This window comes from Rutilus rutilus (genome assembly GCF_951802725.1).
Source record: "Rutilus rutilus genome assembly, chromosome: 3".
Lineage (NCBI taxonomy): Eukaryota > Metazoa > Chordata > Actinopteri > Cypriniformes > Leuciscidae > Rutilus > Rutilus rutilus.
The window spans coordinates 25,419,264-25,440,041 of NC_140211.1; the positions used below are offsets into that span (position 1 = coordinate 25,419,264).

At 38.6% G+C, this 20,778-nt stretch overlaps 1 protein-coding gene across 2 annotated transcripts in view; it reads right to left on the minus strand.

Annotated features, from left to right (window-relative positions):
- Positions 1 to 20,778, minus strand: part of fto (FTO alpha-ketoglutarate dependent dioxygenase) — a gene marked incomplete at both ends in the record, with an annotated part of 141,085 nt that overhangs the window by 95,810 nt on the left and 24,497 nt on the right. For both annotated transcript variants that reach the window (XM_084403509.1, XM_084403508.1), the window contains 5 exons: positions 5,747 to 5,890; positions 6,022 to 6,101; positions 8,972 to 9,196; positions 12,268 to 13,003; positions 13,721 to 13,798. In XM_084403509.1, coding sequence (XP_084259635.1) covers positions 5,747 to 5,890; positions 6,022 to 6,101; positions 8,972 to 9,196; positions 12,268 to 13,003; positions 13,721 to 13,798 — 1,263 coding nt within the window. The remainder of the gene's footprint in view (positions 1 to 5,746; positions 5,891 to 6,021; positions 6,102 to 8,971; positions 9,197 to 12,267; positions 13,004 to 13,720; positions 13,799 to 20,778) is intronic.

Below are 20,778 nucleotides of genomic sequence, written 5' to 3' on the forward strand. Positions count from 1 at the left end.
AAAAATCATTTTTAAAAAGGTTTCCCAAATCGGCACTTATGTCTGCCATTGTTTGGACAAACGGATAGTTCTGGCCCAAACTCACACAATTGGTTGATCAACTGACACTACACACAGCTCAAACAATGTATAAAAAAAAAGAAAAAAAAAGAGCCACAGTGTTTTTAAAGTTGTCCCTGCACATTAAATGGGATTTAACTGGAATTTATCTTTATTTCTTATGCATCTGTTATGATTTATTGTATGTAAAACACGTTGAATTACCATTGTGTACTTAGAAATGTGCTACATATATAAACTTGCCTTACCAAAAAAAAAAAAAACATAATATTAATAATAATAAAAAAAGATGCACTGACATTAAAATTCCATTAAGCTGGTAATTATTATCATTATTGTAATGTTATTGCTAATAACCATTACATGGTCTATTTTAATAAATATTAAATATTCTATAGAATATATTTCTATAAGTCTTTCTATAGAACATTATTTTATAGTCTATACTATTTTCACTACATGCGTCTTCATGTGAATCCAGACATCATAACATTTGAATTATAATATTCACTCACTGAACTCACTCAACAACTAAGTAAAAAAATAAAAAAATAAATAAAATCTGCCAATAAGTTATATGCTTTTATGTCTGGAACCACCATTCATTACAGTAATCAGGCTGTAAGTACTATTGGTTTCTGAACACAAGGACCATTTAAAAAGGACCAAAAACAAACTCCAAAGCATTTTGAAAGGCTTTTGAAAACCAGGCCGGTGAAGTCCAGTCCTTGAACAAGAGGTCAAACCATAGCAAGCAGCTGACATCTACTTAACAATGTCTGAAAAAACAGCAGTCAAGTGTGTTTGATAGTCTGTAAAATGTGGTTGTTGGACAAAAATGTTTTGTGCTCCAGTCATTCTTCACTATCCAGCTCTCTGGCCTATGTGTACTGTATTATATCAGCGTGCTCTGAAACAACAGCAATCCAGACGTCCATCCATTTATCAAACTCCATCCATCCATCAGTGGGCAATTTAGTAGCAGAATAGAGCAGCAGAGGGGACTGTGTGCTAGTCACCTGAGTCAGTGAGGTGGGGAGATGGGGGAAGGGCATTTGTATGTGGCGGTGGGAGTGATTTTCAAAACTAAACACCCACGCTAAGGTCACACTAACAAGGGAACGCAAGTAGCCGCACATACACATACACAGATCCAGAACAAATCACACACACACCTCTGTAACCACATACATGCACAAGCCACTTGCTTTGTACTTGACATCTTTGCGTCTTTGTGTGCCGCTGATCATAACTGTGTCATCACAATAGGAAGGAGGGTGATGACATCTGCATTTCCTGTTTTCCTGTTTGTAGTTTTGTTTCCTTTGTTTATGTCTGCTGCTACGTTACACCCAGGAGAGACGTAAAGATTTATCACACACGCCAAAAACATCGCACCTACACACACTTCCCTTTCTTTCTTTTCGTTCTTTACTTCATTGCTTTCATTCTTCATCCTATCAATCTCTCACTTTCTCTCTCTACAGGGAGCAACAGAATCCACCACAGGCTCTCAGCCTTTCTCCTCTGGGAATCTCTCCATCTTTGACTCTTTTGAAGTGATGAGTTAACCCTCCTAATGATGCTTAATGTAGCCACGTGCATGTGTGTATCTGTGTCTGCCCCACATGTAAATGTAAGCACCTCACATTTGCCCTCCCACAAGCTATGAACAAAGCACTGCTCCAAAATTCATTCTCCAAACAACAGACACCCTCTGCGCCTTAGCTAAGAGTTACGACTAAACAACACGCCGGCAACATAACACCAGAACAGCATCCAGAACATCCACTACGTCTCTTCACTGAATTTAACTATAAAGTTGCCCGGTTTGATCTGGAGCAACTGACTGACATGAAAGTGCACACGATTTTAAACAACAAAAATCATGAAATATTAAGAACAGTTGTGATTGCTTTTATATTACCGTTCAATAAACAAGGAATTAATATGAGTAACTTCATATGTCTGTTGTTGTGTTTATGAAAAAGTGTTTAAGAATTTATGAAGTTACATTATACAGTAACCTTTGGGTCCGTAAGATTTTTTTTTTACAGAAGTTTTTGAAAGAAGTCTCTTATGCTCAACAAGACTGCATTTATTTGATCAAAAATGCAATAAAAACAGTATATAAAATAACTGTACCATCTGATAATATTTTATGTTCTGCAAAGCTGAATGTTCAGCAGCAATTACTCCAGTCTTCAGTGTCAATATTTTGATTTGGTGCCCTACTGTCCAGTGTACCGTATATATTTTGTGTACAAATATGTATTGTATTCTTTATTTGTGCATGCAAGCAGATGTATTTATAAGGGGGTGTATAGTATGCTTATGTGTACAAATGTCTACTTCTATTTTTCGCAGAGGGATTTTTTTTTTATTTTATTTTTTTTTACTTATTTATTCATGGGGGGCTAGTTTCGGGGAGCATTGTTGGAGAGTGTGTGGGTATGTGAGTGTGTGTATGTCTTTGTGCTTATGGGTTTGAAATTATCTTTAATATTTACTCTTTATTATCTTGTATTGTTCGTTATTATTGTAAGGACCCCCTTGAAAATGAGATGGTACATCTCAAGGGGCTATCCTTGAAATAAAGAATAAAGAATGTAACATTTCACATTATTATAAATGTTAAAAACAGTTGTGTTGCTTAATATTAGTATTTTATTCATCTTTTTCAGGATGCTTTGATGAATACAAAGTTCAAGAGATGTGAGATAGATTTGTGTAACATTATAAATGTCTTTACTGTTACATTTGAACAATTTAAAGCATACTTGCTAAATAAAAGTAGCAATTTATTTCAAAAATGTCTAAATTATATATAAAACACACATATAGCTAGTTTCCTTACATTATAAATGGAAAAAAAGAAAAAAGTAAAGACAAATGTAGCATTGTAACATTTAATGGAAAATATGAAAATATATTTGTAAAAATAAAAACTGACATTCGTTCAGTCCAGTGAAAGCACTAGCAGGGCAAGTAAAAATATTAGTACATCAACTGGATAGCAGTAAAATAAATCCTCACTGTTTAGCTACTTTTAAGTTCTGAGTAGTACAGTATGTTTAGTATTAATGTAGTATGTGCATGTATTTTTAAAACCTTGCACCAAAAAAAAAAAAAAAAAAAAAACTGGTGTGAACAGGTCCTTTATTTGACAGACTGTAAAACTGCAAGGCTTAATCTGCTTTATCAATACCTGTGTAGGCTATCATTCTTTAAGCATTCAAACTGGCTTGAACGGGTTTCATCTTTAGTTGGACTGAGATCAGACACCCAGGGTTCACTTTCACATATGGCCACCTTCAAAGAAATGCTACACTTTGTGTTGGTTCAAACCTACAATTGCTGCAGAGTGCAGACCAATACCGACCGCTGACAGCCTCTCAACAGACGCCGGAGGCTACAAATGCTAGCAGCCGCTTTTGTGTCTGTCGTTCCCCCCTGCGCCTGTCTGTCTGTCTGTCCTTCTGTGTTGAAAGCCCACACAGCGCCGAGAGCTTTGAGCCAACATGGAGGCCAGTTTCCCGCAGAGCAGGCCTGCAACAGGCACAGAGCTGGAAACTATGCGACTGGCATTTAGAGCCAAGCCGTCTGCTGCTGTGAGGTACTGAGACTAAATGCCACCTGCATATGCTGGAGGTGAGAAAGAGAGGAAACAGACAGAAACAAAAAGGCTTTCAGTGACAGGTGGAGAGTCTGTCGGTCTACTTAACCAGCTGAACGTGGTGGTAACTACACATTAGCTACGGTACTAGTCAGGTGCTCATCACGGTGACCTCCAGATATAACAATGCGGCATCTTAAATATTAAATGGGTTTAGGTTTCAAGACATCTCTGTCAAACGGCTCACTGTTTGGACTACCAATCAATTTCACCAGAGCACCCTCGAGTCCAGAACTGTTGTGACTCAATCAATAGAGGTCAGTCTGTGCTGTTTGCTCTGTAAACCCACATATGTGTACACCTGGTCATACAAATAAAGAGCCACATATGTGCATGCACATCATCTCCGACAGTGAGAATTGTAGAGGCAAAGGTTTTTGATGCACATCTAGGATTTTTTTTTAATAAATGTTATGTACTTTATGCATGTTTATGTGTATTTTGGCAATTTTATTTGCATCTTGGTGTTTAGAAACCCATCTTTTTTTTTAGCAGATAACTAAGGGAAAATAAACATTTCTAGCGCTGACACAAAACTGGTGCATTCTGATCAGTCGATAAAAATACATTAATGGAAATCCGCTTACTGATGCAAAACTTGAATATGCACGAGCAAATTCGACTTGAGAGCAATGGTGGATAGATTTTCAGTGAATAACGACTTAAATTTCTGTCTGTTCCTCGTACAAAGCTATCGCCATATAGCTCCAGAAGAAGAAAAAGACGACGCAGCGTGAAGCTACTACTGTCGCACAAAATCATGTCGCCAGAGTAGACAAACAAAGGTGAGACATTTCACCAGCATGTGAAGAAGAAATAGCTCACCAAATTTTTTAATCACAAAAAAAGGGCTGATCAACAGTAAGTTATTTTTGTAGGATTTTGTACCCAACCTAAACAATAAACCCAAAATAAACAAAGTTAAAGATAAATTTGCCTAACAGCATTATATATTTATTTATCATTTCTATAGATATCATGATAATGTTGCTTCCGTGAATTATTTTGTCCATAATAATGTAGTGAAAATCTGATTTTGTGTGAGTGTGAGTTGAGTGTGCTTTCTTGTGTCCATTTGAAATTTCTATACACTTTCACTGTATAGAAAAGAGTAACTTAGACATTTCCAAAACACACAGGTTAACAATGACTTGAGGTTAAGTAAATTATGAAAGAATTGTTAGGTAAAATAGCCCTCTTAATTCCACAACGATGCAAGCTCAACACCTTTTCACAAAACTCTGTGGGACAAAACGTTGGGAGTGTGAGATGCAGAGAGAGAAAGAGAAGAAAGGATCTCTTTCCCAACAACCTCTCCAGCAAAAACCTCCCCTGAACCTCCATATACCAGTACCAACACTTAAAAATGCAGGTAAACACTGGCCTTTATCAACGGACTAACACAGTACATTAATCCTGCACACTACAGATCCTTTACAGATCCCCCATCAGGGGCTGCTTACTGCAATCTCCATGCAGTCCACCACACTAAACAAAAGGTAGACGCTGAGCTCTGCTAGAACAGTGTGCTGGGATAAATACACATATCAATAATAAATAATACACTAATACATCATTTAAGAACCCACACAGGCCCTCATGGGCAGTTTCAACAAAATAGCCTCAATCAGGTCAGAGTGTTGAGGTCGGTAACCTCCGGGGAGGCTGCTGCCCCCGGGCAGGGGTGTATATATATATATATATATATATATATATATATATATATATATATATATATTATATATATACACACTTTATATTTCCAAGGGTTTTTTTAAGGTGCTGAGCGATAATCCAGGTGAGTTGGGGTTCAACAGAGACCTACACAAGGCCGCACTGATGGTTAAGCCCTCTAAAAGAGCTATTGTTTGGGGTTTGAAAAATTAATGGCAAGTACAACCTTTAAAAAACCTCAGAGCAGCCTCATCTGTCATGGCCTGAGACAAGCGTTTGGGATTTGGTGGTGTGAGTACACATTTTACAATGCTTAAAAAACGTTCACATACACACCTCGTTGTGAATGTCCTCAATGCACTGAAGGGTGGAGGGGAGGAGAGAACTCAGACTCTTGGTGTTCTTCTCGGTGTTGGTGTGTAAATTCTCCAAGGCCTCTGAGCAACGTTTCTGTATGTAGTCCAGCGTACCTGTACAACACTGAAGGAACAATACAGATAATAGTAGTCTTTTTATTCATATAAACCAGAAATTAGGGGGTTATTGGTTGAGGACATGAAAGCTGATAATGCTACAGGTGCGATCAGGGCAACTGGAGAGATGATGCTCACCTGTACGACTCTGTGAGTGGAGCTGAATCTAGCTGTGTCACCAGCCAGTACACAGTGCTGATGTGTCCGATTCAGATCATCTATACAAGCACATGCCAACAGCCACACACACGCACAGACAACAATCAGAAGAAACACACTTTAACATTATTATAAACTCTGGGAGGGAGCATTTGTCTTGGTCGATCAAACTCTTAAGGCCCAGAGGCCCTTCAAGCGAAATCGAAGAACTGGGAATGAGGCCAAAACGAAGTTCGTTTGGAGAGCGATCACTCTGGCTGGTAAACACCTTCAAACTACCATTGGTCTGTGGTCTCTCACACTAGAGAGCTGCTTTATAGTAGAAATTGGTTATAGGAAAATGTTTTTTCCATGTTAAATACTGTTTAAAACTGCTTTTTTCTCACTGCTTTCATTTCTGTTGCATTTTGGTGAGTTCAAGACCTCCTGGGAAGTTTGTTTTTACAAGTTGGGAAGTCGTAATTACATTGTCAGGCGCATTCAAGTCACTTACATCGGAGCAAACCTTTTCTTAATTAACTACACAAAAATTCAGCAAGGTTTTGTAACTACTTATAGAAAATGAAGAACCAAGAACGCACATCAGGTGTGTTTAGCTTTTTATGTTTTTAATTAATTTATGAACATTTAACGTCCACTAGAGACGTTGCATCTATTTATTTCACCACGTTTGTCACTGACATGCCCCCAACTTGGAGCTCAAAGAAAATTCTGAGTTTCCCACTTGTAATTACGACTTTGTTGTGGCATTCACATGCATTCAACTCATAAATAAGATATTTTCTATGTAACTTGAACACAGCATTTATTTTGTTAATGAAAGGAAAGCGCGCAGCACATATTTACACATTCATCTAAATGCTGCTCCCATCAAAATATGCCACTGCTCAGGTAAATAAAACTGAGCAAAGAACGAAAAAGAACTTCACTGTGAGTATATTAGGGCCTTTATTCAGAGGTTATATATGCCCAAAAAATGTAAATATACCAGGGCAGCTCTAGTAATGAAAGTCCTGCCTTCTAACAAAAAAGTTAGTTGTCAAAAAATTTTCAAAAAAAAAAGAGCCAATGCAACTGCCGGTAGAGACTCGCACTTAGGACTGCACACTGGCAGGACCAACCTAAAACATATGCTTTTTTAACACTATTAGAGTATAAGAAACAACATTTATAAGACTGTTCATGTTAGATTTGAGATATCATTATTTCCTTATTTAAATAGATAAGAGTTGGTCTTGCATGCCCAAATTAGCAGAGTAGGCGTTGCAAATATGTCAGACAAGTGACTTTCCTTGAAAGGGACTGAAAGGGATATGCCCCATTGAAATCAAAGGATTCCCCACATTCTCTGACATACAGCAGCATAAACAGTAACATCTGTTTAATTTCCTCCGTATACTATTATTCTTTCCCGTCACATTACATTGACTTTAAAACACTTGCTATCAAATAACACTCTGCATCTCTCAACCTGGACTCTGTCACAACCTCAATACTAATCATGGGCCGTACCAAATTTCTCTAATAAATATTTATCATTATTCTCTCATCGTCCGGTGGCTGCTGCACTCGAGTTAAAAGCGGGCTTTTAAATCTATTGGGTCAAAACCTCAACCTAAGTCTGTCCTGTCCCTGGAGCATTGAGCAAACAAAATCTTATTAGCAGCTGTGCCGGTGTCGGTCCAACAAATTGCTCCCGCTAACCATCCCCAAATTCCATTTTTGAGAATCCACTGATTAGATTTGCACACAGAAGTCTCAGGCATCAGCGGATGGAGGGGAAGAGCTGTGACAGTGTTAGAGACTGATGGGAATGTGGAGTTGAATATCATTCTGCAAGTTATTTACTGTATGTCCTCCGTCAGCTCCCACTCTCCCTTCCTTTTTTCTTTTTCCTTCCCTTCGCCTTTCCTTTAACTTATTTGATCTTTTTCCTTCCCTTTAATTCTTTTTCCTTCCTTTTTCCTTTCCTAATACTTCCTTTACCTTCTTTCCCTTTAATTAACTTTTATGTATTAGATGATTTTCTAATACATTACCTTCCATTTTTACTTCCTTTCTTTTCCCCTATTAACTTCATATGCCTTCTATCTTTGAAAAAGCACCTGATGTGAGGTGTGGGTTGCTACACTACAGCTTCTTCCATCCTCCTTTTCCTTCATTTTCCCTTAAAAAAAGCACCTGATGTGAACTTCCTTCCTTCCTTCAGCCATAAGACGTAGTCTCATTAACCGTTCATGAGGCAGTTTCCCAGTCACACTTTCACCCTTGTCCTGTGCCCAGAAAACCCATTATGACCCATTATGTTTATATTGCTTTAGCTTTACACTTAAAATCACTTCACAGGACTGAGAGCACCATTAGGTAGGTATAAATAACTCTAACTTTAGAGCAGCCAGCAACACAGAGGTACGGCCACTGGAAAGCCTTTCCAAATAGATGAAAATGTCCAAAGATGATTGATAAAATGTGTGCAATGGAGAGGAAGCATTAGTCATGCTTGGACACAGAAATCGGGAAATAAATAGTGTCCTTATCAAGGTCATCAAACACACTTTATGGGATATTTAGAGGAGAGGGTTTGTGCAAATGTAGGGTCGTAGATGGGGGGCATCTGTTGTAGCCATCAGTAATAAAGGCCTTGATTTACTGATTCTCTCTCTGTCTCAGTCCTGCTCTCAGACAGGGGTCACAGCGATTCATAAAATAGCATTTGGTTTGCTTAACCTCTCATGACAAAGGAACATGTGGAAGCAAAATCCTAGGGAAACAGACACACACATGCACATAAAAGGATGTTGATGTGCACATCCTCTGGGAAAGATAATTCCTGGTCTAATGCATTTCAACATGACCGAGACGGTACAATCCCCTTTACACATGTACTTGAGTCTACTGTTTCTGGACACGGATGAATGCGATTGTGTACCTGTCATATAGTAGCAGTCTCCAGACTGTAGAGGCAAAGCGAGACCTGGTGTGTGAATGTCCCAGGCCACCTTCAGGCCAACACGCCAACACACCTTCTCTTTCTCCACTTCCTCCTTCCCCAAACCTTCTCCTTCTTCCTTCAGTTCTTCTTTACTTGTTCCTTCACCCTCTGTCTCTGTTTCTTGTTTTTTACTCTGTCCCTCACCATCTTTCTCAGTCACCTCTGTAAAACACAGACGTAGTTTGACATTTAGAGCAGAGATGTACCTACTGTATATTATTTATAAACAATACCAATAATCTGATAGTTATTTATTTGTGATAGCCAATGACCGTTAATGGTCAATATTACATTTCTATAGTAACACTTTATTTTAAAGTGTTTATTTTAAATGGAATTTGTGACATCACTGCATTAACAACTGAATGTTCAATCTGAGTAAGTTTAATATATATTTAATTGTTTTTGAAAAAAAGTATCTTATTCTCACCAAGGCAGCATTTATTTGCTCAAAAATGCAGAACATTGAAATATACAATAAAACATTATTACAATTTAATGTTTTCTATTTAAATATATTTTAAAATTTAATTTATTCCTGTGAGGTCAAAGCTGTATTATCAGCATCATTACTCCAGTCTTCAGGGTCACATGATAATAATAATAATAATAATAATAATATGATATATATATATATATATATATATATATATATATATATATATATATATATATATATATATATATATAATGTTATTTTTTTTACCTCAAACATTTGTTGTGTTTGAGGTAAAATTTTTTTTTTTATATTTGACTATATAATATATATATATATATATATATTTTTTTTTTTTTTTTTTTTTTTTTTTTACTCAGCAAAGACATTAAATTAATCAAAAGTGATAGCAAACACATTTATAATGTTACAAAAGTTTTTTTTTTTTTTTTTAAATGCTTTAAATAAAAGAATGCAAAGGTTTCAACATTATTAATAAATGATAATAATTTTGCAGTAAATCTGCATATTAGAATGATTTCTGAAGGAACATGTGACAATGAAGACTGGAGTAATGATACTGAAAATTCATATAACAATATTTCACATATTACTGTTTTTACTGTATTTTTGATCAAATCAAATAAATGCAGCCTTGTTGAGCATAAGACGCTTTTCTCAACAACAAATTGTATTATTCTAATTTGTTTGACCTGTAGCATAAGTCGTTCAACTTCCACCAACGAATATAAAAAATATTAAAAAATAAAAATTGATTACAAATAAAGAGCCAGAAAGAAAATAACGAATAAAAGTGTAACTGAAAAAACGAGAGGGCAGGCTGACACCTATCAGTAAAATCAATACTAAAGCACTCTTGGAAGCATGAGCCCTGAGCAAGGCTTTCTCTTCGCTCAGCAGGGATAAATAGTAACTTAATTTCAGCCTGTGATTTCTGACACAGCTCTCAAAAGGCCATCTGCAGCCAACACAGCAGCGACGGAAAAGATTCCTTCAAAAACACTTCAAAATCACAGTGGCATAAACTAATGCCTGTTAGAAAAGGAAATGAGCTGGATCTAGTCAATGTTGGATGAAGAGCTGAACAGATTTGTCACTGAGCGACTCCCCCGCAGCACGACCAACATACTCTATAAACCCATCACATGAAAAGCATCAGTAAGGCATTCTCTTCAAAGTGTTCAGGTGAAACACAAATCTATACAACACACAGATGTTATCCAAAGGGACAATAAAAAAAAACCCATTCATGCAACACACATAGCAACAAGTAAATGATGTACAAAGTGAAATTCCTCTGAGCAACAATCCGTTTCAGCTGGTCTGCAGCATTTCATAGCGATTTCTACAAAGTGAAGGCAACATTTTGTGCGATGCCCTGCACGGGTGCGTACGCGCTGCAAAAGCCTTCCATCAGGGGAGTCTCTCTGAAGTCTGGAACTGAGGGGTCAATTTTACCTCCAAAAGAACAGCTGCGGAATAATTCCACACAAACTGACACATTCTCACACAAAAACACACACACAAACCATTCATGCACTGTTTGAAGCGGGCTCTGGGGAGGTCAAAGGTCAAATCGGTCAGTAAGAGATTGGCGAAACAGAGCTTGTGAGGCAGGTGGTTCTGGTTAGCACACCACGCTCTGTTCTGTCGAACTGACACACACATGCACACAGCTGCATGCTAAGCTGTTAGGCTGACGTGAAGAGAGACTGATGTCCAGAAAAACGTATCCAGTGAGATTCGTGTGAAATATGGAAGATCTGGCTCCTTCATGGAGCAAGTTCATACAATGGCTGCATGAGCACATTCGAGCCATTAAGTGAAGGATGGTTTTGAACTGGTTGGTCTCATAATAAATGTTTTAGGTTCTCAGCAGTGGTAAGCTAAAAAAAAAAACGGACTGTTTTGGCCCTTCAATAAAACTGTAATGGGTGGGAATGTTAAAAGAGAGAGTTCAATCAAAAATGAAAACTATTAAAAATGCATTTCTTGCTTCTCCAGAACATACATAAAGATATTTTGAAGAAAGAAAAAAAATGTTTTGGACCACAAGGACTGTGACTGTTTGGACAAAAACTGTTCTTTGAAATATCTCATTGTATGTTTCACAGAAGAAAGTCATACAGGTTTGGAACGACATGAGGGAGAGTAAATAATAGCAGACTTTTTCCAGTTAATTATCGCTTTAAGACAATATGCGATTCAATTTCTCAGTCACAATGCAAATTCTAAAATGAATCTTAAAGTAAATCTATGTTTTATCCATTATTATTATTCATTAATAACTAATGAAATTCTGATTATGAACTTTTCTGGGGAAAAATCAATGCAGTTGAATCTATTATGGAAGGTCTTTTTGAAGTGGAACATTATATTTTTTAAATAAATTCATACATTAAACAATGTACTACTAAATCAATAAATTGTTATTTTATTTTATTCCTATTTCTGAGAGTTATTGGACAAAAAGAGTGAAGAGGGGGATATGAAACTTTTGAGAAGAAAGCAGAGCACAGATTCAGGACACGTGTCCAGTTATATTAAACACAAAAAAACACTAAAACAAAGATGTACAACAGTAAACTGACATAATAGACTAGTACATCATGTATTAAAGGTACATATCAGCTTGGATAGGCCTTCAGATATTGTCTGGACAAAGTGGGGCCTTGGAGTTAAAGAGGTTGTGAACCACACTGATAGAGCCTCATGGTCCCACGACTTTGAGACAATATTATTTTACATGCTCTACCCAAGGCTTTTGACCCCTCACCTTCATTCTTTGGCTCTGCTGGGCAGCTATAGCTGTAGACAGCAACTGGTGAAAGAGGAACCAGGTTCTCGTCATGATGCCAACCAACTGCCATTTTGCCCATGCCGTAATAAGGCTCTTCCTTCAGTTGAGTCATGGCAGTGGGGTCCATGTAATTGATGAGGGTAACGTTAAACTGAACCAGGCTGGATATAGCAGGTGGCGGAGCGGATGAAGGAGGTGAGGAATGAGAGCAGCCCTGACCGCTGTCTTCCTCCTCCTCCTCCTCCTCCTGCTTCTCAAGTAACCTGTCCTTAACACTCTCTTCGCACGTCCCCTCCCCCGGCGTGTCTTCGCTGTTTTCGGTGTCACTGCGGGATCGCTTGACGCCTCTCACGTTTGTCTGCTGTACGTCCGAGCAAAAGAACTGATTGAGCTCCCACAATGCTTTGCAAGCGTCCCTCAGGTCAGAGTCACAGCACTGTGTCTCTTTCTCATCTTTCTGACCTTCTTCTCCCTCACAGTGCCAGGGGATGGTGAACAGACGGGTGTCCAGATAACGGTACGTGTAGCCCGGCTGACCCACGAGAGCACGTGAAACGGCCGTAAAAACATCCCGGTCTCGGACTCGGACAAGATCTCGGAGGAGACATCCACGCCGCTGTAGAGTTATCAGAGCAGACTGCACCTTCTCATGAAGACCATCTGGCAGGGTACCGGACTGCCGTAAAGCCAGTCCTGCGTAACTGGAGTCCCACTGTCAGATTACAGACACAAGCAAACAAATGTAATTATTAAAAACATAACCCAAAAAAAAATACTTTTCAATGACTTCTTTCCATTTGTTTGTGACAATTAGATCTTTTCTTTTAATTGATAAAAATTCTGACTGAAAAGCATTTTCTAGTCATTTAAATATTTTAGAGCACAAAAAAAATATGGAAAACCATATTTCCCTAGAGAAATTCCAAAACTTCTAAATGTGAAGTGTGTCATTTCTGCACGACTAGCGGCATTAAACGAATTACATTCATTACACAATTGAAATCTGTTTGATCTGCCCTAACAGTGTGTGTTTGGGGCAGAACTCAAAGATTGAGCGGGGGTGTTTGAAACTTGTTTTAAAAACAGCCCTACTAGTTTTTGCAGTTCTGTTTGATGATGACAATGGCACCAAAATGATTTATCGTTTTCCTTGATTTTAAGTTTTCTATGACCGCAGAGATCCACTGAAATCTTTACATTACACACAGCCGTTAGAAAATTTGGGCTAATCGAAGGCCTAATCATGGCTTAATCTAAGCCTTGTCTGTGAAACTGAGCCTATGTCTTTACAGTCACTTTTAATCAATTTAATGTGTCCGTGTTGCTGTTCCAACAGTAAATCTTATTGACCCCAATCTTTTAAACAGTAGAGTACATATATCAGATTTGAAATTATGAATTAGTGTGGATATTTGTATAAATTTCTAACCAGATCCTGAAATCCTGGGTCTGTAGGAGAAAGGTAGGGAATCCTCTGCTCCCCCAGTTCCTGTATAAGCCTCCGCCTCTGTAGTGAAAACAAAAAACAAAACAAAACAAATACACATAAATGAAGACTTTTATTCACACATTCTTTAATGTTTTCATCAAGCAGTGTATTGGAAAGTCCATAGTGGACTTTATTAACAAATAGATTACCAGCTAATTAATGCAAAATTAGATGTAAAAGCATTCACACATCTACACAATTAGAGAGCTAGAAAAGAGGAAAAGTTCACGCACTATAACAAGTGTCTCTTCCTAGTCAGAGCACATTACCCAGAACCCTCTGCTGCCATCCCATAGTACTGCTGTTCATGGGTATCTCAGGCTTTTACGGCTCTAGCAGAGAGTCTTCTCAAAGACACATAAACTACGGCCTTCTATGCATCGCTCGTCTGTTAAAACTCAACCTGCTCTGCCCATCAAAGAGCGTTTCATTGGGCTGCATTCCATTCCGACCTGTAAATCCAACAGCAACCGGTGTAAAACTCTGATACCCAAATAAATTTCACAAGTGCACTCACTCCCGTCCTTCTGCGACATACACACGTCCTCTATTTCTTCACTGCAGGTGCAAGAGAAACGGCTTTCTCTCACCCCGTTCAGGTGGGACGGTGGGGGGTGTTACATCAGTGACCCCGCTCCGGCCTCCGTGCCAGAGACCCCCGTCAAGCAGCTCGGCAGAATGGTCACGCTGTTCCCTTAAGAACGTAGACACGCAGCCGAGACGTTAACGGAGAAAGAGGGCCATATATATGCCCTATATTCCCTGACATTTACGAAGACTGAGTTTCACATTTCAGCCATGTTAATAATGGCAGTGTTTTCACATGGGAAGGGTTTTTTGTGAGTGCGCAGAACGGCAAGACTTCGCCCTAAATGGGTCTTGACTTTTAGAGTAAAATAAAATGTCCTGTTAATAACATTAAAGTAACAGCATTAAAAAGGTTACGTCCTGATTTGAGAAAGGACATGGGTGCACGTGCGAGAGTGTGCGGATGTGTTCATGAGTGGAAATAGGACTGTATAACCGTTAAAGTTACTGCAAGGTTTTGCAATAACGGAACAAGGAGACTCTTGAGAAAAAGACTCTCTGGAGGGTTTGATGCATCCCAGTCTAGACACGATTCTTACGGTTATTTCTGCTAAACAAAAACAATAAAAAGACAAAAGACAGACAGACTGTCAAATAGAAATCTACAAAACAAAATAACATGCACTATTCATGGACAGTCTTGACTTAAAGGCCTGAGAGAGATAGAGAGTAGGGAAGAATAAGGTGAAGGAAAAGGGTGAGAATGAGACAAAGTGGATGCATAAAAGGAAGAGAAGAAGAGAGATAAACTGACAACTTGACACATACTCATTGTTGGTGTCAAAATGTATCTCATGACAGAAGCGATGGGTATTAAAAAGAAAGGGCCAGTGGATGTGTGTGTTTGTGTGTATTTTTTCCACAAGTGGCAATGCTTGGCTGCTCTGATGTGCAAACACAATGCCACACACATACACACACACACACACACACACAGACACAGCTGGTCTGGGCAGCAAAGTTTCTGGGTTTGTCTTGAGGAGCAGTGGCCTGTCACGCAGATGTCAAATACATCAAGCTGCTCACAAATTCCAAAGAAATAAAGAGACAGACCCATTCTACTCCACAGATGAGCCTAAGCGAATGCTCTTTTCTCTCACACACATGACATACACACACATAAACAAATGAAGGGAAAAAAACGTACATTCACACACACACAAACAATAACTCAAACCAAATTAACCAGACCAGCTCTCCTCTTAGATCAGAGACAGGTAGACAGTCAAACATAGAACTAAAAGGAAAAATTTAGGTTGGGTTTAAGTAGAAAAAAATTGTCCTTTTGAATAAACTTAAGGTGTATTCTTGTGGAACTGGCTGAGTAAACCTCAAGGAGAAACAGCTACCTTTAAATGCATGAGATATACATGAGAGTAGAAAAAAAAACAAAAAAAACATTCAACAATGTAAAATAATGAAAAAAATATATATAAATACAACTATGTTGCTTAAAAATATATAGGCTATGGTGCTGCCAGTTTAAATATTGGCAGATCAAGTACAAATCAGAGAAACTAGCAAGCAGAAAAGGAATCTTAGATATTTTATTACAAGTAAATAATATACAAAAATGATAAAATAAAAATAAAATAGCACAACAGTTATCATGGGGTGTACAAACTTTTCCCAGCACTGAAGATTCTTGAAATGTATATATATATATATACATACACACACTCACCTAAAGGATTATTAGGAACACCTGTTCAATTTCTCATTAATGCAATTATCTAATCAACCAATCACATGGCAGTTGCTTCAATGCATTTAGGGGTGTGGTCCTGGTCAAGACAATCTCCTGAACTCCAAACTGAATGTCAGAATGGGAAAGAAAGGTGATTTAAGCAATTTTGAGCGTGGCATGGTTGTTGGTGCCAGACGGGCCGGTCTGAGTATTTCAAAATCTGCTCAGTTACTGGGATTTTCACACACAACCATTTCTAGGGTTTACAAAGAATGGTTTGAAAAGGGAAAAACATCCAGTATGCGGCAGTCCTGTGGGCGAAAATGCCTTGTTGATGCTAGAGGTCAGAGGAGAATGGGCCGACTGATTCAAGCTGATAGAAGAGCAACTTTGACTGAAATAACCACTCGTTACAACCAAGGTATGCAGCAAAGCATTTGTGAAGCCACAACACCCACAACCTTGAGGCGGATGGGCTACAACAGCAGAAGACCCCACCGGGTACCACTCATGTCCACTACACATAGGAAAAAGAGGCTACAATTTGCACGAGCTCACCAAAATTGGACAGTTGAAGACTGGAAAAATGTTGCCTGGTCTGATGAGTCTCGATTTCTGTTGAGACATTCAGATGGTAGAGTCAGAATTTGGCATAAACAGAATGAGAACATGGATCCATCATGCCTTGTTACCACTGTGCAGGCTGGTGGTGGTGGTGTAATGGTGTGGGGGATGTTTTCTTGGCACACTTTAGGCCCCTTAGTGCCAATTGGGCATCGTTTAAATGCCACGGCCTACCTGAGCATTGTTTCTGACCATGTCCATCCCTTTATGACCACCATGTACCCATCCTCTGATGGCTACTTCCAGCAGGATAATGCACCATGTCACAAAGCTCGAATCATTTCAAATTGGTTTCTTGAACATGACAATGAGTTCACTGTACTAAAATGGCCCCCACAGTCACCAGATCTCAACCCAATAGAGCATCTTTGGGATGTGGTGGAACGGGAGCTTCGTGCCCTGGATGTGCATCCCACAAATCTCCATCAACTGCAAGATGCTATCCTATCAATATAGGCCAAGTTACATTTCTAAAGAATGCTTTCAGCACCTTGTTGAATCAATGCCACGTAGAATTAAGGCAGTTCTGAAGGCGAAAGGGGGTCAAACACAGTATTAGTATGGTGTTCCTAATAATCCTTTAGGTGAATGTATGTGTGTATATATATATATATATATATATATATATATATATTGATGATGAAAAAAAAATTTAAATTAATATTTTTTGTAATAAACATGAAATGTGCTACTAAAAAATATTTTTATGGTGCGGCTAGTGAAAATATTGGTAGTGCAAGTACAAATCGGAGCGACTGAAAAGCAAAAAAAAAAATCCTTACAGTACAGTGTGTTTGCCAACACATCTGAGAGTTTCATTGTATGTATGTGTGTCTGGAGGTATTGAGATCCATGTGTATAATAGAGCGCCGTGTTTGGCGAGTACACGGTTGGAGCTTGTGTGTCACCAGTTACTGAGCTCCTCTTCTCCTGCTGAATCAAACACTCCGACAGCTAACCTGTACAACATCAAACCCAAACATGGCGGCGGACACACACATCAAACACACTTCCTCCACGTCTCCTATTTGTCAGGGAGTTGCGGAATGTATTCTGTGGGTGACGGAGGAACAAGCGGACAGAAGCAAGAGGAAAAGCAGGGGATGTCCTCCTTAAAGGGAAGGGAATGAGAAAACGGACACACCTGAGTAAACAGAGCCGTTTACCTCATGCTGAAGGCTTGTGTGTGACTGCATCGAACTTGCCTGCGAGAACACACCACATAGGTGCCATGACACACGCCCGTGGACCCGACTCAAACAGACTCACAGCCGTACGAAAGTGGAAATGTAGTCAGAGTGTCAGGATCTCTAAGTAACAGGAAAGAGTTTCCATCATGTTACAAAGATGTGAACACCGCAGAGGAGGTTTAGCTGACAGCCAGATGATCCATGTGGTAAACTCACGGTTAGCTCAGCTCAAACAGGACGGTCCTATGGAAACAGGCACCACATTATTGACCATTTAGATTTGGCCAACTAGAGTGAGGCCGAATGAAAAGTCTGGAAACGGTTCCATTGTTCCAAAGTCAATGGGTTTTTGGTTAAACACCCAAAATAAGGTCTGTTGTCACCACAAGCTCAAGATATATTTACACTTAATTCCATGCCTGACACCACAAAAGGGCTAAAGGGGGTATTCCCCTCCTCAGATCTGATTTGTGTCCCCCGGTATCAATTTTTCCTAGGTATAGGTAACCATAAAGTTTACTCTTTTCTTCTCCCAGTTCACCGACCCCTTACTTGTGTGTGTTTTTGGGAGAAGTAGATGAAATGACAGAATCAAACAGATCCAATTCTCAGAATTGTGGAGCACACTAACATGCTGGCACCTATCCCGAGTCAACTAACATGATCACTGTAAAGGTGGTTAAATGACAAAACACATTCACTTACACAATTGACAATCTACAGTGTAGATATAGTTAACAAGTTTGTGAATATTTGGAATAAAAAAGGAAAAACTAAATAAAAGCAATAGCCTACATGTCATACAGCGCTATTGTGGCTGTGGTTCTGCCCCCACACCAGTACATGATGGCCCCCTCAAGAATTATGAATACCTTCTATGTGTCTTGAAAAAGGCAGTTGCTAGCAAATGGCTAAATAGGACTACTGAGGTTGTCAGAGACATTTAACATCATTACACAGAACAGGAAAAAGCACTCAGTCCGCTATTACAGCCTCTTTGTGCTTATACCTGCGCTGTTGCAAACTATTCTAACTCAGAGTTTTCAGCATGTAGATTTTAAATAACGATTGAAAGAGTTGTCAGAAGCTTAGTGGTGTCGTTGAAGTTGTGCGTGTTGTAGTTCATTAATAGCCTACATACAGCTTTTAACTTCTGCCGATTGTATTTAGGCTTCAAATGTTCAATATGGATGAACAAAAGCTTTTGTTGATCACAGAGCCTATTTTCTGCAATAATCCAAAAGCCTGTAGAAAAATCCTGTTTTTTTTGTTTTTTCAAGGGAACCAGTGTAATGCTAACTTCTGGGTTTGCCTACAAAATGACACCCTGCAGTTCTTCTGTTGTTATTAGTTTAGTTATAAACAGGACATTACATTTCCTGAAGAACAACTGAGTGGTGCTTAAATGTGAAAAAGTTGTCGGAACAAAGGTTTGTTGGTGGTTGCCAGGGCATTACTATGTGTTTTCTAGGGTGTTCTGGGCTGTTATAATCACGCAAGTATGCAAATGCAGGCGCGAAGGCTTTGCCAATGGAGGTAATAATAATAATAAACCTGAGAGTAAGCAAATACTACTTTGTTACCACAAAGAGAAAACTGACAGTAAACAAAGACAATTACCATAATCCCTGCTAGAGCACCCCTAATGGCAGTTGCTGAGAATGCAACATGTAGCCTACTTGCTATGAATAGACACATTTTGTAACAATGCACAAAAATGAAATTTGCACAGATAGAAGTATTTGCATTGCTTTCACATGATTCTCGGGCAGAGTACAAACTGTACAGTTTAATAGTAATAGTTTTTTTTTTTTTTTTTTATCTCTAACCCTAAGTATGAGCATTAGTTATAGCACCACTAATTACTTTAAGAAGAATTTCTGACATTTTTGGTTAATATATAACTAAATATATAGTATAATTGTATATTTATTTTAAGTTAATAATAAATAAGAATCTTTTTCTTTTTTGAGGGACAAAGTTGCTGAAGATGTCTCTAAAAGAAGAGTTGGTAACACTATAGTTCAGGGTCCAATCCTCACTATTAACTAGTTGCTTATTAGCATGAATTTTAGGATATTGGCTGTTTATTACATATAAAGCACATATTAATGCCTTATTCTCCATTCCTAAATCCCCAATACCTAAATTGAACAACTACCTTACTAACTACTAATAAGCAGTAACAAGGAGTTTACTGAGGCAAAAGTCGTAGTATCTCAATCTAAAGTGTTGAGACTGAAGACCGAAAAAAAAAAAAAAAAAAAAAGAAAGTAGTCACGCCACGGCTCCAAAAATATAGAAATCTAATGACAGACAGAGTGATTAGTTATTCCAACTTTGCAATTTTACAGTAACATTTTAGTTATCTTGTCCTAATGTGTCAACTAAGACATGGATCATCTATTAGCTTTAAACACAGTACACATATTACACCTTCTTAAAACACACACCCAAGCAACTCGCACACTCTCACACATCAGAAGCTTTAATGTCACACGACACTTCGCATGTCTTTTCCAGTTACTCTCATTCACTCTCTCTGGTAAGGTCTTTAGCAGGTGTAAGCCTGCGACTGAAGCCCAGGTTCTCGAATCAATCACTTGAAAGTATTTAAAAATGCACACAGGAGAGTTGCTCCGCAGCCTGCCTGACGCACAACACACAGCCCTTGAGCTTAAGTGCTTTTCAGGGTGTGTGTGTGTGTGTGTGTGTGTGTGTGTGTGTGTGTCGACATCTATTTCACACCCGTCCTCATCCAAAAGCAGAAAAAGATGTTTCTGTGACCGATCACGTCACAAGCTGCCAGGACAGGAGAAAGAGGAGCGAAGAGAGGTGAAAGGTCAGACGCACTGATGGAGCTACACTCACACAAGCAGAAAAACACACAGGCACTGGGTTAGTCTATG